This window comes from Lontra canadensis, unplaced genomic scaffold (assembly GCF_010015895.1).
Source record: "Lontra canadensis isolate GAN:19392208 unplaced genomic scaffold, GSC_riverotter_1.0 scaffold13, whole genome shotgun sequence".
NCBI lineage: Eukaryota > Metazoa > Chordata > Mammalia > Carnivora > Mustelidae > Lontra > Lontra canadensis.
The window spans coordinates 18,320,071-18,341,812 of record NW_022631007.1 but is presented as its reverse complement, the minus strand read 5'-3'; the positions used below and the strand labels follow the sequence as shown (position 1 = coordinate 18,341,812).

General features: G+C 51.5%; 1 protein-coding gene across 6 annotated transcripts in view; it reads right to left on the bottom strand.

Moving 5' to 3' along the window:
* PPP1R7 (protein phosphatase 1 regulatory subunit 7) overlaps positions 1–21,742 on the bottom strand; it is a 29,157-nt gene continuing 7,415 nt past the window's right edge. For 4 of the 6 annotated variants that reach the window (XM_032857702.1, XM_032857703.1, XM_032857706.1 and 1 more), the window contains 7 exons: positions 21,352–21,417; positions 20,674–20,804; positions 20,274–20,436; positions 18,485–18,601; positions 17,602–17,706; positions 13,855–13,941; positions 1–313 (listed from right to left, as the gene is read on the bottom strand). In XM_032857702.1, the coding sequence (XP_032713593.1) occupies positions 137–313; positions 13,855–13,941; positions 17,602–17,706; positions 18,485–18,601; positions 20,274–20,436; positions 20,674–20,804; positions 21,352–21,417 (846 nt within the window). In that variant the 3' untranslated portion in view covers positions 1–136. The other 2 variants (XM_032857705.1, XM_032857707.1) reach the window with 2 other exon arrangements.

The following is a 21,742-nucleotide window of genomic DNA, read 5'->3' as shown; positions in this document are numbered from 1 at the left end:
TTATCACTCAGTGCCTTTTTATTGCCATTGGGTTTGTGACTGCTGATAGAGTGCCGGCTTGAGGAGCAACGGGCGGATAAAAACCGTGGCTGGGCAGTTCTTGTGATGAGAGGGACCTGGCAGGAGCCAGGAGGACTCAGAACCTGACGAAGGTGGCATCGATCTGCCGCACAGAAGGCAGGGCCAGCATGATCTTGCGCCGGTACTGCGGGTCCTTCTGCAGGGGGTTCCGCTCCAGGTACACCGTCTCCAGGTTCCTGGCCGCTTTGAGCTCATCCAGGTCGCTCCAGCTCTCCAGCAGATTGTCGTTCATCTGGGGGCACACACACACATTAGGGAAGCCTCAAGGATGGTACAGCCCCAGCCTCCCGCCCCCACATCTGAGCAGGAGCCCAGCGATAGGGCCTGGCCCTCCCTACCCAGAAGCCAGCATGGCGTCATCCCTGGCTCCTGAGGGAGCCCTCTGTCACCTCTTCACCCCCTGGCCTCCCCATTTCCCCATGGGGAACGCTCTCGCTCCCTCCTGGAGCTGGGGCTGCGTCACCAGACGGGCCGATCCAAGTTAAGACTGGCAGAGAAAAGACAGAGCAACACTGCTTCCAAGCCCCGCCCCATCTCTAGGCAAAGTGTTCAAACAGGTTCGACTCTACTTCCTACAAACCAGCTTGGGGTTGTTCCCAAGGCCTGACTCCATGCTCTGACCATAACCCAGCCAGCATGGCAGCGGCCACGGCAGCCAAATGGCCCATCCGTCCCATCAGTTGCCACTGGCCTGCCCCACTGAGATCCCCACTGCAGGCATCTGAGAGGGAAATGCCCCGCCCCCAGCCTCCCGCTGCCCAGGCGATGTCCCCAGGATGCAAAGCTGGATGAGGGCTCAAAGCATGTTACGGTCCACCCTCCTGACCGCCAAGAGCCGGGAAGAATTCTCTGACTCTCAAACCACCGTCAAGACGAGGGCATGGCAGGCCCTTGGGTTCAGATGCCCGTCAGAGCGTGGGCCTCTGACGCTCAGTCCACACCTGTCCATGGATGGTCGTGGCTCCTCCTTGGGGGGCAGGGCAGGGGGCTCCAAGAGGCGAGCCACCCTGGTTTCTACCAGTTCTCCAAGAATACAGCAGAGGGACAAGCGACAACAGATGGCAGAAGTGTCTCTGAAGGCAAGAGGTAGTCAGCACCTGGCTGAAGGGGGAGGCGAGGGCTTGGACAGGCACACAGCCAGCGACCGGCTCCCAGAGAAATTGAAGCCCTGACCTGTACTGTCTGCTGATCTTGGGGGAGCAGAGACCCCGCAGGGCTGATTTCATGCCAGCAGCCCCCGGCCCCTGACGACAGAGCTGGGAGGAGGCACATGGCAGGCTCAGACAAGCCAGGGCAAGTTGGCTCCAGCCTGTCACTGCTCACAAGGGTTTTGGGTGACAGGAACTTTAAATAAGGGCAAATGGAGAGCTTCTGGGAGTGTCCGCATCACCACCAACGGGCTGTGCCACCAGCTTCGTGCCCTGCTGGCCTCACCCCCCAGGTCCAATTGTGCCTGTTCTAGAACTCACACATGGAAGGATGGTGGCCCCAGAGTCCCCCATGCACAGAGGCAGAAAGCAGGAGCGCTCCTCACAACTGACAGGGAGCAGACCTGTCCTCTGTGAAACTGTGGTGGCAGAGGCTACAGGGTGGTCCATTTCAGCTCCACTTACAGAGAAGTGGTGATGACAAGAGCTGCCCACATGTGCAATGAGAAGGAAGTGGAGCCATTCCAGGAACCCTCAGGCCCCTCGGGCGGGATGCCAGAGAGTAGCTCAGGCACTCAACAGGCAGGACAAAGGATCCTTGAAAGACCTTTCCAATCTCAATGCTCTGAGGTCACCTTAGTCAGCCTGGAATTCTGTGATGCTGCCTTGGGTCTGGCACATGGCAGCCTAGCATCTGGACAAATGGCGTGAGAAGCCTCTAGTACCAGGCTCTTCTGTGAGTGGGGGTTCGGCAGTCTATGACACGAGGCGGCGGTGAAGGTGGGAAGACTGTGGAGACTTTGTAGGACTCTGGCTTTCGCCCCGAGGTGTGATGGCAGCCCTTGGAGGGTTGTGGACTGTAAAAGGATCACATCAGGAAGCTGGGGTCATAGTGCCGGTTGGGGGGGATGGAGGCTGGGGCCATGGAGCTAGCAGCAGAGGGCAGAGAGGCTGGATTCTGGGTAGAAGGGAGAGGGAAGAGGTCAGCTTGTGTATGATGTGTAAGAGAAAAAGAGAAATAAAGGAAGGTTCCAAGAATTTTGGCCCAAAGAACTGGGAGGCTGGAGTCCATGGGTACTGACATTGAACTGAGCAGAGGAGAGTACAGGGGGGCTCCTGGGCTCCAGGCTGGACGTGCTGCTTGGTCCGGGTGGCAGGTGGTCAGCCGACAATGCCCCGTGCTGAGCACGCCGTCGTGGCCGAGGCTCAGGAGCCCAGGGTAGAGCCCGGGCTGGGAACACGAGTGTGTGTGCGGGGGGCATATGAGGGGTATTGTTTAGACTGGAGAGGCTCACTGGGGAGAGGGAGGAGAGAAAAAGTCCAAGACTAAACCCCAGGCACTCTAGAGATTTGTGGGAGGAAACAAACTGAAAACCGGCAAAGAAGACTGACAAGTGACCAGGGTGACAGCAGAACCGAGACAGTGAGATCCTGGAAGCCACACGAAGAACATGTTTTAGGAAGAAGTGATACAACATGTCTGCCGAGGTCAGCAGCAGGTGAGGGGTGCAAGGGCCACTCAATCTGCTCTGTGGCTGCTGTGGGGAGCTCATTTTGGTGCGCCCAGGTCGCAGAGCTGCTGGGCCATGCTGGGGGCACCTGCCACTCCTAGGGGACGGGGAGCACTGGCTGGACTGTGTCTGGGGGAGGGTAGTGAGGACATGGCTGATGGAGCCAGGTGAGGATGCCAGAGATAGTGGAGGGAGGCGGGGATCCTGGCCAAGGGCAGAGGGTGGGAGGTGTTGCAGCACATTCGTGGCTGGGGCTGGGGCGGGGCACTGCTGGTGGGGAGCCCCTGACTGAAAGGGAGGCAGCCTCAGAGAACCACCTAGTCTGCTGCGGTGGGAGGCTGGATTGTGGGATCTCTCTTCAGCCAGGATGGCTGCCGAGGGCAGAGGAAACAGACCCGGAGAGGAGCAGCTGAGCTCGGACCCGAAGGCAAGAAGGCACTTGGGGGAGTAGATATGATGGGCTCACCTGAGGGTGAGGGGGCAAGGGCAGCATGATGCCAGGTCCCCGGGGACCCTGCCACGTGGACACTGAAACAAGGATTATGTGTGGCAGGAGCTGTGCTGGAGCACAAGTGGGGTTCTGACATCAAGGGAAGGAGGGGCGGAGGCCACAGGGCCATGCACTGGGCGGTCTTTAAGGAGGAGGAGGAGGAAGAATGGTCTGGAGCTGGTAACGAGAATAGGACCCCACACAGCCCACCTCCAGGCCCAGAGAGTAATCTGTACTAAACACTGAGGGTTTGGTTTCTCACCACTACTTTTTCTCAAGCACAGATCACATTCTCCTACTTGCATATCTACTGATTTTGGATCAAACACTAGACATTGTGGATAATACGCTACAGAGACTGGATTCTTCGAAGAGGGTTGATTTTTTGTTCTAACAAGCAGCTTAATGACTGGATGATCACCCTGAGGCTGCGTGGGCTTGGGGTCATACTTTGTTGGGGCCCCTCTAATTTGGTGGGGACCAGCCTCCAAACTCCACCTCCTCTGGAGTGCGGCTTCAGACTTTATTAGGGTGGATTTGAGCCTGTGGTCCTTAATGCTCAGGATGGGCCTTTCTGGAGCCTAGCTGGATGGATGCCAAGAGTGTTGGCAAGATCCCTCCACCTGGGCAGGGCTGAGCTGCCCTACACCCCCAGCAGCTCGGCTAGGTGAGCCTTGAGGGGGATGGCCTTGTGCCCAGATGGCTTAGCCCTCAGCCATGGACTGACAGGGGATCCCCACATGGACCTCTGGGGCGCCTTCTCTGCACAGCTGCCCCCTCTTCAGGGCCGTGTCTTGCCATAATCTTTGCTCTCTGCTTCTTCAGCTCAACTGAACTGCCACACCGTCCTGGGGATGAAGCCTGCACACTGTCCACGAAGACAGAGCCAAACCATCTTTGTACTTGCCCAAGGCTGGAGGGCTGGTCTGTGACTGGTTCACAGCCATGGCCAGACGACTGTCTCTAATGACTTCCTGCGATGACACCTCCTTCCAGATCCACCTGTGTAAGGTACCCTACTTTCATAGAACTTCTTGTGGGCCTCATGTGTCACCAGCTTTGGGAAAGCTAGATTTCCAGAACCTGGGTCTTGGCCCTGGTGGAAGGACTGAAGGTGTGTCATGAGGGCTTGGACACCGAGAAGGCCTTCTCCTGTCAGCCTGAGTGAGCGCCTCCCCTGGAAAGGGACACGGATATAACTCTTTTAGGACAAATTCTTAAGTGTTATTCTACTATGCCTAAGTCTATACACTTGTACAACCTGAGCCACCCACAAGGTCAAGTGCAAAGTGAGATGCCATGGCCGTGCCGGAGAGGCCAGTTAAGAGAAAGAGAGCACTGAATGGGAGAATCATTAAGTGGTGCCTGTATCGGCTGCACTTGGGCCTTAAAACACGCAGAAAGTAGATTCATTTCGCAAAAGCAGCAGGACATTGTTTAGAAGAAGTAAGTTCTTCTGTGGCATTGTCTGCTTCAAAACCTTTTCCTGCCATCATGGTGGCTGATTCTGGCATCCGCTCCGGGCCAGGTGGCCGTGGAGCGCCCATGTCCTCTTCTGTTTCACTATCTAGCTCCTATCTGCCACACCACATGCTTCCGATCTCACACAGCAGCACTAACGCCAGCCCGAACTTGTCTGCCGTGGGGGCTGTCTTTGTAAAGTCCAGACCTCATCACTCAGGATGAGCCACAGCCTGGCCTCAGGACAGTTTTCTTCTAGATTCAGTGAGTGCGGAACTGGAAGTTTTATTGCCACTGGTGGGACACTGTAACGACGTCTTTGATACAGATGACTTTTAGAGTCTTATCCTTGTATTTTTCCAAAATGGAACACAAAACCATGCATTGTTTCCATACACACTCCAGGGTCTCCCGAGCCCCAGGAAGGGGAGCAATGTTCATGGAGGGAAAACTGATCACCTTCATGTTTCTAAGTTCTTCATGACGGGAAAGTAAAGGAGCAGGGTTGGGGTGGGACCCTTCCCTTCCTAGAGTATCTCCCAGGAGATACAATTTTTAGACTCTATTAATCTAGAACATTTTCCACCTTCTATTCACAATTTTCTGTTAAATGAAATTGACTTGTTTAAGAAACCCAGTTAACTGCCTTGTAGAATCTCACTCATTCTGGATTTATCCACCTGTTTTCTTACGGTGTCATCTAGCTTGTTCTTCTAGCCCCTGTATTTCCTGCAAATTTCAAGTTAGGTCTAAATGCTCGGTTAGAGTAGATTAGACATTTTTGGCAAATATGCTTTACAGATGAACCAAATTGGGAGACTTAGCATCAGGTTGTCCCACTATCAGGGGTGGTAAATTTGATCACATGTGTAAGCTGGGGAGCACACTTCCCTTCTGCAGTTAGCAAATTCTACGTGGGGTGACACATGGCAGACATCCAGCTTTCCAGTGACGAGTGTTGCCTGAATCCACTACTGGAATTATGCTATAGAACGTGTCCTGTTTGATGTTTTCCCAGTAGATTGCTGATGGTACTCAAGTCCCAAACTTCACGGGATGTATTTCTTTGCTTTATGATTTTTTTTTGGCTGGTATTTATACAGAAAACATACACTTGATTTCCCCCAAACTCAGTAATATCTTAAAAAAAGGTGTGGGAGAATTCTCAAGACACAGTTCATATACCACTGGTAGCACATCAAAATCACTTATTTGCTTGAGAATCTGTAGGCCGTTTCAACAAAGGGGATGCATGCCTTGTGTGCTGCTGGTGTCAAAAGAGGTTTCTGTTACTTCCTGTAATGGTAGGGACTGAAGAGAGAGCCACAGAGAGCCTCCGTGAGAGAGGCCCACCTTTTCAAAACCCTATCATGGAGGGGCAATCCCTCTGCTTTTGCTGTGGTGTGTCTGTCAGTGAGGCCCACACACACTCACAGGCAGGGGTCCTGTTGTCGATTGCCTCCCGTGGCTTCTACTGAGATTTTTTCTCCCTGTTATGAGTCATGTTCTCCTGCTTCTTTGCATACTGAATACTGTGGAGGTGACACAGAGTATGAGTTTTGTCGGCCTCCTTTAGAAAGTGGTGTTCCAGGGGTGCACAGGTGGCTTGGCTTGTTAAGCAACTGCCTTCAGCTCAGGTCATGATCCTGGAGTTCTGGGATCGAGTCCCACATCAGGCTCTTTGCTCAGCAGGGAGTCTGCTTCTCTCTTTAATCTCTCCCCTCTCATGCTCTCTCTCTCTCTCACTTTCAAATAAAATAAATACAATCTTAAAAATCAGTGTTCTGGCAGAGCCTCTTGGTCCCGTGGAGGCTTGGTCACAGGCCCCAGCAGAGTGCCTGACCCACCCCTGACGCAGAGCTGTGTGGAGTGTCAACGGAGCTTCTGGCATGTTTGGCATTGTTCCTCCACTCTGGCAGGTTGGAATGCGGTTGCTTCCATGTGCGGCGTGGCATCTGGAACCTCCACCTGCCTCTAGTCCGCGCAGCTGTCCGCTGCGGGCACACAAATGCAGCTGAGCTGTCAGCTAAGAAAGCCCCGGGCCGATCACTGGGGCCTTGTTCCTGTGCGGCAGTCTCCCAGCTGTGCACCTGCCTATGTGTTTCTCACGGGCCCCTGGGAACCCCAGCTCCGATGGCTGCCTCCCTTGTCCAGAGAAACAGCTGCTGTGTCTGTGCCCAATTGTCTGTGGAAAGTGCCCTCAGCTGAGGCCCAGGGTGTGACCATGGTGCTCGTCCCGAGCCCACAGCCTGCAGACATCGACCACCTATGTCTGGCCGTGTCTATAGCTGTTTATGCTGAGCTGACAGGCGGGAGGGCCCTACCCCCATGCCTAAAACTGCCTCCAAATCCAAATTCAACATGACAGGTTACACTTGCTTGTATCTGTATTTATTTTCTTGTATATGAAGTGTTAGGAAGGATTTGACTCACGTTAGTACATTTATTTATCCTGGAACATATTTAAAATAGTCCGAAAACGACAATACCAACGTTGGCACTAGTGAGTGGCGTTCAAGTTCTTCTTGGAGTTATTTCACACACACCATAGTCAGAGCTCTGGTTCCAACGTCACTTAAATAATTCTTTCCTTTGTGTGGTTGTCGTACTAATTTGAAATATTGTTAGTCATTTGTTTCAAGTCATTTGGAATTGTAAATTAAAAACATTTAGAAAAATGTGCAAAGCATTCTAAAAAACCGAAACGCGCAAACAAATGTCCTCAGAGAAGTCGCAGTGGGTTGCTCGCCCTCCACCGGCCCCTCCGGCCCCACAGGTGACCATTCACGCAGGTTAACGTTTCGGGTGTTTGCCTTCACATTCCATCTATGTGCCCACATTATCACTTATTTAGGGCAGCACGCCACGTGTCTGGGGCCTGTCCACGCTGACCTCTGGGAGCCGTGATGATCTGGTGAGGGCAAGGCTATCAAGGCAGCTCCCAACTCCACTGCTGTTTCGTGCTCGGCTTCACACGCCTCCCTGCCCGTGACCTTTGCCTCTCCCCCCAGAGGTCATGAGTTTATGCTGATTCACCACTGGCATTTCCCTTGACTCATTCCCTTCTTTCCAACCTGCCGCGGCCACCTAGGGCCAGGTCTGCTCACGTGGCCACAGTGGCCGGGGAGGCAGTGTGGAGGGTCCCAGGCCTCTGCCAGCCTCTGCAGTCCTGCTGGCATGAAGCACACTTCAGCAGCTGCCCCTGAAATACACCTGTTTCTCCTTTTCCTCCCGGCAGAAGAATGCTCATTGGTGAGATGTAGGAAATACAGTATTAAAAAAAAATAAGAATCACACCTAGTTGAGACTTCCCACACGAGGAAGAGCACTGTCGATCTGCTCTTTCTTCTGCCTGTTCTGGAGGCCATCAACTGCAGCGAAAAGGGGCTGGCCTAAGTTGTCCCTCTCATTCTCTTAGAATACACTTTTCTACACATTTGTTTTTCAGTTATGAAAGAAATACATGCTTGTTATGGGAGACTTGGAGGAACCAAAGAGTATAAAGAGAAACAGAAAAACCAGCTACACGTTTACAATCCAGAGACAAGGGTTTCTCATATCTGCATCCACACTTCTGGTCCTTTCTCTGTGCATGTGCCCACAGCAGAGTTTAATAATACGTGGATCTCCCCCAAAATACTCTGCACATTCCTTTTTCATCAACATTATATCATGAGCATTTTTCTGTAGTTAAATCTCTTTCGCAAACGTCATTTGAAGGCCTTGCTTCATAGCAGCATATTTCATCACAGGAATATACCATAATTTATTATTCCCTGCGGTGGAAAAACTGAATAATACAAACCTAAAGTTTCAGAAGAAAATCTGGGCAACTGCTTTTATAAGGTCTGGGTTTATAATCTCTTCTAAACTGGACACTAAACACTAAAAGCAAGGAAAAGACAGATTTGTCTTTCTTTTTTGTAATCTTAACTTTTTCTTTTTTATAATGAACACATAGACTTTCTCATTAGAAAATACAAAGCTATTGCCAATGTAGAACAAGGAATCCTGACATTTTTGTGTTTTTGTAAATAAATCTTCGACTTCCTCCTCATTTTGCTGGGGTCTCGGGGCTCTGAAGCCCCCACAGAACCTGTGCGGTGCCGAGAGTCCTGCCGGCATCCCCAGGGCACTGACTGCAGCACAGACCGCCGCCCACCTGACAGCCCAAACACTGCAGCTCACAGTCTTCGTGTATTTAAAAAATTGATGAAATAGAAAATGTTTTATGTATTTACAAGCAGCTGTTACTTCTTACTCTGTGACTTGTTTATGCTCTACCCCATTTTTTAAAAAAAGGATTTTATTTATATATATTTTAGAGAGAGCGGAAGTAAGCAAGCAAGCACAACTGGGGGGAAGGACAGGGAAAGGGAGAGGCAGGGAGAGAATCCCAAGCAGGCTCCATGCTGAGCATGGACCCCAATGTGGGGCTTCATCTTACGGCTCATGAGATCATGACCTGAGCTGAAGTCACGAGTTGGATGCTTAACTGACGGAGCCACCCAGGTGCCCCTTTACCCTCCTCTTCTAGTGGCACCTCTGTATGAGCTGTGTTCAATACATGAATATTAAAGCCTTTAGCGCACATATTTGCACAAGCATGTTTTCCAATGTTACTTACAGATGGTCTCTGCCCAACTAACCAACTTCCCCTCCTAAGTTCCCTCCTCTCATCCAGCCGTGTGCCAGGCACTGCTCTAAGGGCCACTGAAGTGAAGAGTGAGCAACACATTCCTCTGCCTCACGGAGCTCACACACTGCAGTGGGTGAGTGAGACAGGAAAATGAAATTAAAAAAAGAAATAGGACTTCAAGTGATAGAATAAACAGAGCTGGATTTGCCTTTTTGTCATAAGCCAAAAGGACAAAGAACAAGAAACCACATTTGGCATACGTTGGACAACAGGCAAGACAGGACGGTGATTCCTGAGAGCAGGAAAACAAGGGAGGTGACCTCTCTCCTCCCTGGCCTTCTGCCTGGAGTCCTCTGCAGACCACAGGGGGGCCCAAGCACAGACTGGTGGCCTTCTGAGCGGAGGCAGGGAATGCAGTTTGGGGAGGCAGAAGTAGCTGGAATTCCTGGAGAGGAGTGAGCTCCTCAGGGAAAAAGCTCCAGAAGAGCACCTGGTGTCCCCTGGAATCTCGGACTGAAAACGGGAGTGTGGATTGGCCCCAGAGCAGCCGCCAGAAGCCATGATCTGGGCAAGGCCCGAGCTCATGCAGGGAAAGGATGTGTTTGTGCTCCCACCAACCACAGGCAGAGACCTCACTAAATGCCTGGGCATTTGCTAGATACCCAAGGGTCACAGGCTAGAAACAGAGCAGAGAAACCTTAGAGGGCAGGCTTCTTAGACTCACACTAATAAAGCTGAAAACAAGTCTTGAAAGGACCATGGGGTGACTCAACTATCTGCTAGATAAAAAGTCCAATATGCTTTAAAGGAAAACAACAAAAATCCAGAGAGTCAATAACTGAACATCTCTCTTTTTTCAAAAAGAATTTTATTTTTGCATAATCTCTACGTTTAACGTGGGGCTTGAACTTGCAGCCCCAAGAGTGGCATGCTCTACTGACTGAGCCAGCCAGGTGCCCCAGTAACTTACCATCCTAATGGCCAGCACCCAATACAAAAATTATTAGCCATTTGAAAAAGGAAGGCTTTAAGGAAAACACACATAAGAGGAGAAACAGAAGCTACAAAAAGACAACCAAATTTTCTTCAGAGTTGAAAAATATAATATCTGAGATAAAAAGTTGAGTACATGAGGTTACAGCACATGAATGTCATGGAAGAGAAGATCATGACGTCGCAGACACAGGAGAAGTCATACAAATGAGAGCACACAACATAAAAGCCAGAGGCCCAGCTGCCAAGTGCTCGACAACATACATGTCACTGGGGGTTTTAGGAAGAAGCTGGGGGAAGGAGGCAGAAAAACTGTTTGAGGAAATTATTTTCAAAAGTTTTCTGCATTTGACTTTGAAAACTATACACCCATAGATCCAAAAAGCTCAATAACATATGACAGGCAAGTGGCAAGAAAGAAAAGTGATAAAAAGAACATAAAATAGCAGCTAGAGGGAGGAAGACGTATCGCACATGAGGGAACAAGGACAAGAACAATGAACCACTTCCCATCAGAAACAGTGAGAACCGGGGCCCAACAGGGTAAGTTCTCAGTGTTGTAAGACAGCCTCCCACCAAGCTGCCACACCAGGACCGTGCACCTGTAACTCTACCCTCCAAGAATTAAAGCAAAGCAGAGACTTTTCCAGATCAATCAAAGCAGAAATAATTGGTTTACGGCATGCTGCCCAATAAAAAATGTTAAAATTCTTCAGGTGGAAGGTAAACGCCACAGTGAGAACTATACAAAAGACTAAAAAATGCCATCAATGGTAAAATGAGTCAGTTTTCTTGTTATTAAATTTCCTTTGGGGCAGCTGGGTGGCTCAGTCTGTTAAGCATATGACTCTTGATTTTGGCTCACATCATGACCTCAGGGTCATGAGATCGAGCCCCATGTTGGGCTCTGCACTCAGTGTAGAGCCTGCCTGGGATTTTCTCTCTCCCTCTGCCCTTCCCCACCCACCTGGGTGCTCTCTCTCTTAAAAAAAAAAAAAAAAAAATTAAATTTCCTTAAAAGATAACTGATACAGTGACCTATCATGGGGTTTATAGCCTATTAAAAGTAAAACATAAGACAATGTTAGCTGTTGGAGAGGAAAGGAAGTGTGTTCCTTCTTCCGTTATTTGTGATGTGGTGTAATATTACTTGAACACTGTGATAAATTAAAAATACACTTTGTGATTCCTAAAACAGTCACTAAAAACAAAACACATAGGTTTCCAAGAGTGGAAATAAAATGGACTATCCCCAAAATAACACAATTTCTCCCAATCCAAAAGAAGGTAGGAAAAGAGAGAAAAAGGAACAAATAAAACACAAACAGCAAGATGGCCGACTTAAACCCACATGGCACAGGATGCAAGTAAATGCAATTATATTAAATATAAGTAGGATAAACATCTCGCTTGAAAGGCAGAGATGGGGGATGCCTGGGTGGCTCAGTCGGTTAAGCGGCTGCCTTCGGGTCAAGTCATGATCCCAGGGTACTGGGATCGAGTCCCGCATCGGGCTCCTTGCTCAGCAGGGAGCCTGCTTCTCCCTCTGCCTTGGCCTGCCACTCTGCCTTGCTTTCTCTGACAAATAAATAAATAAAATCTTAAAAAAAAAAAAGGTTTAAAAAAAAAAAAGAAACAAAGGCAGAGATGGGTCAGACTGGGTAAAAAAACAAAACCCTTGTGTGGTCTATAAGAGATACATTTTACTTATTATGAAGACACAGGTTGAGTAAATGGATGAAGAAAGATACCCATGGAAACAGTAATCAGGAGAAAGACAAAATGGCCAGATTAACACAGAGTAGACCTCAGGACAAGAACAGAGGGCGGTGAGGAAAAGGGACATTCCATATGATGAAAAGACAATGTTTCAAAAAGACACTATAATCCTACATGTCTGTGCAACTAATAAAAACCTTCAAAATACAAGAAGCAAAAGCTGATGGCGCTGACAGGAGAAAGCATATCCACAGTCATGACTGGGATATTTCAATATCCTTCTGTTGGTAATTGGCAGAACAAATAGAACATCAAGAAACACAGAATTTGGGTGATTAAAAATTTATGAGGACTGGCTTCCCACATCTCTTTCAGAGACTGGTTACCAACTGGGCACCCCCACATGTGGTATGAGCATGGCAGGACTAGGGAGCTCCCGGTCTGCGGGCTCCCCTCTGGAATGCACAATCCTGCCTGCTTCACAGGGCTACTGGGATCAGGAGACCAGAGGAGAGAGCATTCAGACACGGTCAAGTGCTGTAAGCTCGGCCTCACTTAACTGTCTCCATCTGGGGTCTAAGCAGCAGATGTCCTGGGTGTCACAGGGGTGGGGACTATCCAGCTTTGAGCAACTGCCAGCCTGCCTGCCTCCCTGATGGTGGGGTGCCCCGCCAGCCCCTACCTGTGGTCTCAGTGCCCCAGGTCCCACGCTCTTGTCCCTTGGCAGGTCACGTAGAAGGGACCACATGTTTTAGAAACACGGCTTCAGGATCATCTGGAGTCCCTGTCACCCAGGCCCTCTGCCATAGGGCTCCTCATTTGACCTTGGGTTTCTCTATATGGTTCCTTGGCCTCTCCAGAGCCAAATCCCTTTGCTCTGATCCAAGCAGCCTATCCCCAGCTATGCCTTCCTGTAGGGGTAGGCTGCACACTAGACCCACTGGGCTCATGGTGGCTGGCTGGTGTCCCCAGCCTGTGACCCTTTTCTTTCCTACCTCTAATTCTGGGTCTGGTGTCCCCAGATTTGCGCTGGCATCACAACCTGACACTACCTAAGACCCAGTGTTATTAACAAGGGGCTGGGGACATTCTCACAGCAGGGTACCTATGTTCAAGGCACACCCAGATGATCTTTTAAGATGAGGAAAGAAAACCACACAGGCTGTGAGTAGGGTCAGCAGCGTGGTTGGATGAGGAAGGATCATGCCCGAGACTCAGAACGAATCCTGGTCGGACTGAGTACATCCAGGACAACACTCGGCTCATAGCATCACAGGGTCAGAAGTGAGCAGGGACCCCAGCAGGGCCACGAGCCTGGGGATAGGCAGTACAGACGCCCATGGGCTCTCATGCAGAGGGCCTTGTCTCAGGGATCATTTGGCAATGCGTGCAGAGGAGTCCAGAAGTTAAGACTTCCTACATCCTGTTTCTCTCCCTACTGCTTCTTACTCGCTCTGCGACTTGACTCCCCAAACAACATATGAGAGAAGACTCAGCAAAGTCCAGGAGGACGGGCTGCACAAGCCCACCGCCTTCTCCTTCTGGGGGGCATGTCCGCATTGAATGCATGAGCTCCTGGGCCGGGTTTAGCAATTCCAGGGTCTCTCCATCTGGAGTAATGTGGGGCTGGAGACTCTGCTCCCGGGTGACGCCGACCCACAGACAAAGCCCACACCAAACTTGGCGACAGTGCCAACCCACCTCACCCTCTTGGGGGCTCTGGGGCTGACGCTCCTGCCCTCACTCACAGCACACTGCTCTGAGGTACCATTTCAGCAGAAGCAACATCAACCCCAGCATGTATCCACTTACCCAGAACTCCTGCAGCTCTGTTAGATGGCTGATGTTTTCAATTTTTTTGATTCTATTTGATGCAATGTCCAACATCGTGAGTTTGTTCTAAAATAAGGAGATAAGATTTTTCCTGGATTATCTCAGTTCAACAATGGTTGTGTGACCGCGCACATGGCATCAAGGGCCCAGCTTAGAGCTGCAGGGCGAGGCACCTTCTCCACCCTCACGGCACAGGAGTGTCCTAACAGGATGGAGATGCAGGCCACCCATTTTGCTCCCACACGGAACCCTCACAGCCACTGTGCAGAGCGCTCATCAATCACTCCTGGTACCTGATGCTCCCAGCCCCAGACTCCCAGACCCCTGCATGCCAGGGTCCCCATCCTGGCGAGACACATGGTCCTGGAAGAGCACAGTAACACCTTCCTGGAAGCAGGGCAGGCCTGGGGCTCAGGGTGGGGGGCGAGGGGGCTCTGTTGCATGGGGGCATCTGGGTGGGCTCTGAAGAAGCGGTGACACTTGTAGCCACATCTACTCAGTCTATCTTGAGGACATGTACAATACCACAAAAATAATAATCAGGGGCACCTGGGTGGCTCAGTGGGTTAAAGCCTCTGCCTTCAGCTCAGGTCATGATCCCAGGGTCCTGGGATCCAGCCCCATGTCGGTCTCGCTGATCAGCAGGGAGCCTGCTTCCCTTCCTCTCTCTGCCTGACCCTCTGCCTACTTGTGATCTCTGTCAAATAAATAAATTAAATCTTTATAAAAAAAAGTAATCCTCAGGGGCGCCTAGGCGCCTAGGGGTCTAGGAGTCTGGGGCTCAGTGGGTTAAGTCTCTGCCTTCGGCTCAGGTCATGATCTCAGGGTCCTGGGATTGAGCCCCGCATCGGGCTCTCTGCTCAGCGGGGAGCCTGCTTCCCCCTCTCTCTCTGCCTGCCTCTCTGCCTACTTGTGATCTGTCAAATAAATAAAATATATAAAAAAAAAAGTAATTCTCAGAATAGTATTTTTGTCTTCACTTAGAGATGAGGAGCCTGGGGCTCACTGGGGGAGGAAACTGCCCAGGTAAGAGCCAAGGTGGGAGAGAGGGCACTAGTGGCCCCAGCCTGTTCTCCCAGAGGACGCCCTTCTTCTGGGAAGAGGCCACCAGGAGGAAGGGGCGAGGAGGAAGGCCCCGGTGTGGAGAGAGAGCGGGTAGGGCGCTGGCCTGGGATTTACAGCTCATAGGAGAGAGCGGAAGGAGTGCTCGGCTCTGCTGGAGCAGTGTCTGGAGTGACTGAGCACCCTCTCTCTGCAGGCCAGACACTGTGTCTCCTGTTTCCAGCCTGCACCCCATGATCCCCTCTCCAAGGAGTGCTCGGCAGATGCTGTCTTTCACATCACCTAAGCCTCAGGAGTATTTTTTTTGAAGCTCAGCTTCAAGATTGAACAGAGTTGAATAACACTATAGTAAAAACGAAGACTGTTAAAGCTTGCATTGCTTGCTAAACCAGGTTTAATCAAACTAACCAGCAATTTTTTCTTAAAATCAAAAGGGAAACATTTAGAAGTTGGTTGACAACCTTCTTGTGTACCCATTTCTGACTGTGAATCCCTTCTTACATTTTCTGCTGTGTTCCTGGGATTCTGATTCCAAACCTTCCCAAATTTTAAGGGAAAGTTACCAACTGTCTCAATAAAATAAAAACAAATCCGTGAACACACTCGTCAGCCCGTAGTCCGCAGCCATGCTGACTCAGAGGGGCTCTGGCTCCGGTGTCTGACTCCTTGAGGGCCCGCCCTCTGCCCCACCATGTCACCTAGCAAGAGTGCTGGCCAGTCACCCTCCAGGCAGCCACAGGGTCCATGCCGTGTCACATGCCAGTTGAGCATGGGCACGTAGATGAGGAGTTCCTCTGTGTAGCTTGTGTTGGGCTCATCATGTGCGCTCAGGCTGTGGTGTGAGTGCAGCGCGGCAGGAGGCTCCTGCCTGGGGGATGGGGTCTATAGCAAACAGGGACTTAGCGGGTCTTGGCAGAAGAGGGTGGGGGTTGCCCCCGCAGTGACCTCCAGCCCTCTGAGCCTGTCCTGCGGTGCCTGGTGTCACCGGGTACACGTGCAGAGATGCAGGCAGGCTTCGGTCGCAGTGCGGACTCTGCGCGAAGTCTCGGTCCCAGGGACGCTGTGGCTGGCAGGACTGGGCCTGGGACCCTGAGCAGAGGGACTTGGTTATGTGCTCGACACTGTCCTGTGTTTTTCTGGGGAGCTGGACAGTGTTTTGAAAGCTCATCTGAAAGCAAACCAGTAGAGAATTGCTTCCCACCCCCCCAAAAAAAGGGAGGTGGGTAGGAACTGGGCGGGGGGTGGCGAGCAAGTTCAGCAGACAGGGTGTCCATTGTGCAGTGACTCACCACGGACAGCTGTGTGCGCAGGGAGGGGGCTGCGTGGGGTGGGGTATCATAGTTGGTACTGGGGTGGCATCATAGTTGGTACTGGGACGGGGATTTGCCATTTGGGAAAAACATACATTACTTCCTTACTTCCCAGAACAAAAATAAATTCCAGATCAATTAAGAGAAAAAACTTAAATGAACATTTGACTTCCAATTGAATGAAGCCCTGGAGAGACTGTCACATTGGACCAATGATAAATGTTCTAATAACTAATTACCTTTAAAGTCACAACTGCTTTTTTCTTTTTTTTTTTTTTTCTGTTTTGTTCAGAGGCCTAACAATGATCTGGCGTTGAACCCAGACCACAGTGTAGCATGTCTACCGGTAAAATTCTCCACTTTCGCTTCTTTCCCATTTGCTGGGGACCTGCGCTCCGTTGTCCATGCCGCAGACAAAACCCTGTCCCCAGCCTCTGTAGAGTCCAGCCTCTCCCACCTGGGCCTCCACCCTCCATCCTGCACGGCCCCAGTGTGCGCCCAGTGGATTCGCTGGGCTATAAGCTCTCAGTCTGACTGCAAAGTGAAGGAAGGTGACTACGCTTATCACGGGCCAACTGTAACTCCTCAAAAATTCTGGGTAGTGCTAAAATGAAATTCAGAATGTGGTTTTCCCTCTAAAACATGGCTAACGGTGACTAGACCCAGGGGCTGAGGCACAGAAGCCAAAGAAGCCTTTACTAAGACTGAAATTCTAGGTTTAGAATAACAAAAGTAACCATACGGTTACCTTTGCTGGCAATAAACAAAACAGAAAAAAAAACCCCAGTAAAATTGAATGAGAAAAAGTATTTTATTTGTCTCGACTACTGCAGGGAGGAAAAGCAGGCTTACCTACAGGCAGCTGAGAAAGGCAGTGGCCAGTGCCACCCACCCTCCCCGCTCAGCGCATCTAAGGCTGTCCTGTGTGAGGCAAGAGCAGGGCTATCCCTGGGAGGTGGACAGGCCCTCCTCATCCCTGCGAGGGTGGCTGAAAAGCAGGGAGGAGGAGGGACGTGCAGGAAGTCAATTCAAAGCTGAGGTCTCTTGGCCCCTGCGGTCTGGAAAGCCATGGGTCAGGAAGTGCAGTGGCCAGGATGGGGAGGGAGGGACAGCTGCCGACACCTGCCAGCCCTCCACAGGCTGGGGCCCCTGGGAAGAGGCCGAGGTACTGCTGGGGACCGCAGTGTGCAGCACTGGCTCCCCGCTCACCCAGGGGAGAGCGGAGACTACCTGAACTTCATGCGTGTCCCAGCGTGAGTGGGGATGGTCTTAACCATAGACCCCTAGAGGTAACGAGTCTTCTTCAGAACCGGACTCACCCGCACCGCCCCGGACACACGAGCACATATCTTACATTGTTCTCCAGGCCCTCGATGACCTCGATGCCGTTGTGGCTCAGGTACAGCTCTCGAAGGTTCACCAGGCTCTGCAGACCCTCCATCTTGGTCAGCCGGTTGCTCTGCAAGACGGAGGGCCAACAGCCTCAGAACAGCAGAGGGGAGGGAACAAATTGGCTCTTAGCACAGGAGACCGCTCCTCCTGGAGAGGCCTAATGCTAGGGCACGGCATTCCGAGTGTGCCAGAAGGGAGTGAACGTAGCAAGTGTACTCCACATTTCAAGTCTGTCGCGCGGGCTAAAATGCTGGGTGAGAGGTGGAGGCCTTTAGGGGAAGTACTCACTTTAGATATGCCTGGAAAGGTCTACTCCCATAATTCAGTCATTCAAAAATGTCAAATTCACTGAATATTTTAAAATAAATTACTTTGCACTTCTTTTAATATACATTGTAATGCAAAGTATATGGTCCTTTTTAAGAAAAGAGTCTGCAGAACGTCTACTTTGCAAAAGGTACAACTGGTTTTGGGGAGACCCGCCACGCTCAGCACACGCTATGGCACCTCACCTCGAGGGCCTGGCGTACTCAGGGGCTTGCCAACTTGCAAACACAGGGCTCTGCTCTCTGTGTGGGTGTGGAAGCTTCCACCATGGAGCCAGATGCTTCAGGAAGCCTTAGCACAAGCTCAGCCTTCTTGAGACGACCCTGTAGCTAGAAGCCACCCAGGGAAGGACCTTTTATGTGTATGGATGTGGAGTCTCTGAAACCTAACATTTCAGTGGCTCCCTGATGATGAAGGGAGCGCTGATTCCGGACATGGCGGAAGACGAGTGTGCGGGGTGCTGGGCAGTTCTGCCCCAGCCGGGGCTTGACCACAGGGGCATGAAGGCGGGTCAGTACCTGCATACTGAGCACCGTCAAGTTGGTAAGTGCATCCAGGTTCTGAAGTTTAGTGATCTTGTTTTTCCCCAAAAACAAACTCTCCAGACTGGTTAACGTGTCAATATTTTCAATTGCCTGTGAAAAAGACAGGGTCACAGTGAATATTGTGTGGCCAACCAGCTGGAGCAGGGTGGGCGAGGGGCCCGGGCAAGGAGACACAGCCATCTGGACTGCGGCCCTGGTTGGGGGCAAGTTATCTGTCGACTCTGGAAATTCTCCACTGAAATCTCACTTAAAATGTGGCTTGGCCAAGGTCTCATCTCCCAGGCTTACCCCAAGCCTCATAAGCCCGAGGTCAGGGGGCATCCACAGGTGAGCAGCCCCCCATCAACGGCTGAAGCTCAGAGCTCACACGATTCATTATTCCATGGAGGGTTCGTTAAAATGCATTCTGGGAACCTCGGTCTCCACAGAAGCGGCCCTGACCTCAGGATGCCACCCAAGATTCCTGGGAGCAGGCACCCCCATTCCATGGCTCTCTGTCCCCCATCTCAGGATCCACAACCCTCCCTCCCTACCAGAATCCCCTGCTCCTCTACTCAACCATCAATCTCAGTGCCTTGCAGAGAGCAGGTGGCCCAGAACGTGCTAACTGACTGGGCCTACTTCCCTCCAGAGTTCACTGCCAGCTTTTGGGCACATGCTAATCCACCAGCAGGGCAGGAGGCAGGTGTATCCCACCCTGCACATCACAGCAGGACTGGAGGATGAGGATTCAGGGGCAGGGCTTCCTGAACTGCCTACGCTGATGTACAGTGAGCCACCATTCTCCTAGAAATGCTGCAGAGAGAGATACTTGATAAAATCTGACATCTGGACCACTCTTCACTCTTTAGTTTTAAACAGGCTACTTTGCTACATGCTACTTTGCTCACAACTGTCCCAGGAGGCCCTCCTGGGTTTGCACTTTGCCCAGCTCTTAAGGGCCAAGCTGGGTTGGGTACAGTGTGCTGTGATGTCCAAGAGCTAGATGGAGGGCTGTTTGCAACACAGAGGTGGGGGAAGAAGTGCTTGGGACAACTGTCTTCACTGGGATGTCAGGTGGTCTTCTGGCTAGCAGAGATCCTCATCACTGTCCTGGTGACCCTTCCTCCTCTTTGCTGGCTGCGACCACCTCCCCACCCACCCGCCAATGTCAGCCCTTCTGTGACTCCTGGGTTTCTACCAGGGGCTCTGCCCAGTAGCTATCGTCAGATGGGTAAAGGCCTGCTCCTACGGACACCAACCTCTTTACTGAAGCCTCTTCTGTCTCCTCTGCTCAGTGCTCCCAGAGGTCAGACAGAATGTTGGCAGGATGTAAGGGTGCCGTGGGGTGTGTCCAAGTTGTATGCAGCTGCCCAGGGAGAATGGGCCAACCAAGTTACTGAGTCGCAACATGCTTCCTACAGCCTGTGTGCAGGTCAGGTCACTATAAGCCACAACTCTGCCGTGTCTGGGACACTGTCATCTCAGAGAGGCCACCAAAGAACACAACCTCAGCATATGAAAACCAAAGTGCTTCACTCGGGTGGAATGTAACTGGGATGCTTTGCTAAGGTTTAGGCTGTGATCTGGATGAAGAACAAATGAAATTTCTGTGCAGAGAAAGGGCTAGACCACGTTCTTATTAACACTGACCTGAAGTTAACATTCTCTTCCTGGGAAATCAAACCCAACCACCATATGGAGCACGTAGCCAAGCACACACCCCAGCACCCACCACCGCCAGTCCCCAAGGCCAGGCCCCTAGCCACATGCCCGCACCTACCCGGATGCGGTTGGAGCCCAGCTCCAGCATCTGCAGTTGGTGTAAGTTGCTTATGTTCTCGATCTTACTGATTTTATTGTTAACCAGGAAGAGCTTCTTCAGTCGTGTCAGCTTGTCGACTCCTTCAATGTTTCTCAGCAGATTGAAAGAAATATCTAGAATCCTGAGAACAAGCAAAGCATTTCAGTTTTAAAAGAGCCCAGGTGGCATGAGGCTCAGAATGCAAGTAAGCTGGAAGCAGCCCCCCGACCAGGTGGGCCACACACCACCCCAGCTGCCCGCCAGGCTCTCGGCAGGACCCTGTGGCAGAGGTGGCCCCCAGGGCTGGGAGCTGGGGCCCAGGGGTGGTTCCGGGGAGATGGAGCAAGCCCCACAGTCGTCCCCCGGACTCATGACTCACTCCAACTGTGTCAGCGCCTCCAGATTCTCAATCTTCTTGATTTGGTTGTCATAAAGATCCAGCTCTCGCAGACTCTGTAACTCCTCCAGATTTTCAATGTATTTAATTAAATTTTGACGGAGGCAGAGAGTCTGAGGGATGAAAAAGGACAGTTGACACAGGCAACAGGGAGGCCACGAGATGCCAATTGTGTCATAGCACCAGCCTTCCAGGGCAGGGGATGCACTTTTCATGCTCCCGTTGTCTTCTAGAAACGTGCCAACAATGGAGACGATGGACAGACACCCAAAGAGGGGCTGGAGGCAGGCCTCGCACTGACAGACCTCCTTGGTGAGGGAGGCACTGGTTAGGGTTGGGCGTGCTATTTCCCAGCAGAGCAAACTGGCACTGGGCTCAATTTTGAACAAACTGAACTGAACGAGGTAAGGACTACAGTCTGGGTGTGCTTAACTGCAGGTAGGCTCTGCACCGGCTCACTGTCTGGCCTAGGGGAGCGGCTGTCGACCTCCTGGATAGTGCTGCAGACCCCGCCATATTTAGGATACAAAGTGCCGATGGCAGTTCAGGACACGGGCCAGCAGAACCAACCCCCAGTTAGGCATGTGCCTGCACCCCTTGGATGGGATGGGCTCCAGGGTGTCAGCATCCCCTCCAGAGGAAGGACAGAGTTGCCCTCACCTTCACTTTCTTCAGCACGTCGAACCCCTCAATCTTCCCAATGCGGTAGTGATTTAGATCAACGTCCTGAAATGAAGAAGAAATCGAGCTGCCGAGCAGCACCTAAAGACCTGCTTCCTGGAGGTGGGTGCAGGGGAGGGTGAGGACACACTGTCAAGCCTGTAGACAGGCCACAGTGACACAGAGGACGGCTGCAAGATGCTCGCTGGCAGTCTGACATAAAAATGAGCAGCGAGTAAAGTCTGTCTTCCCCCCAGCCCCCTGAGTGCAAACATGGGCCCAGGCAGCCGCTGCCAGCTGTGGGCTTGGGGTGGGGTGGGGGGGTGCCCAGGTGAGGCTTCCTGTAGTCTCCCGCCTGCCCGGAGCTGTCAGCGTTCGGTGTGCTTCCGAT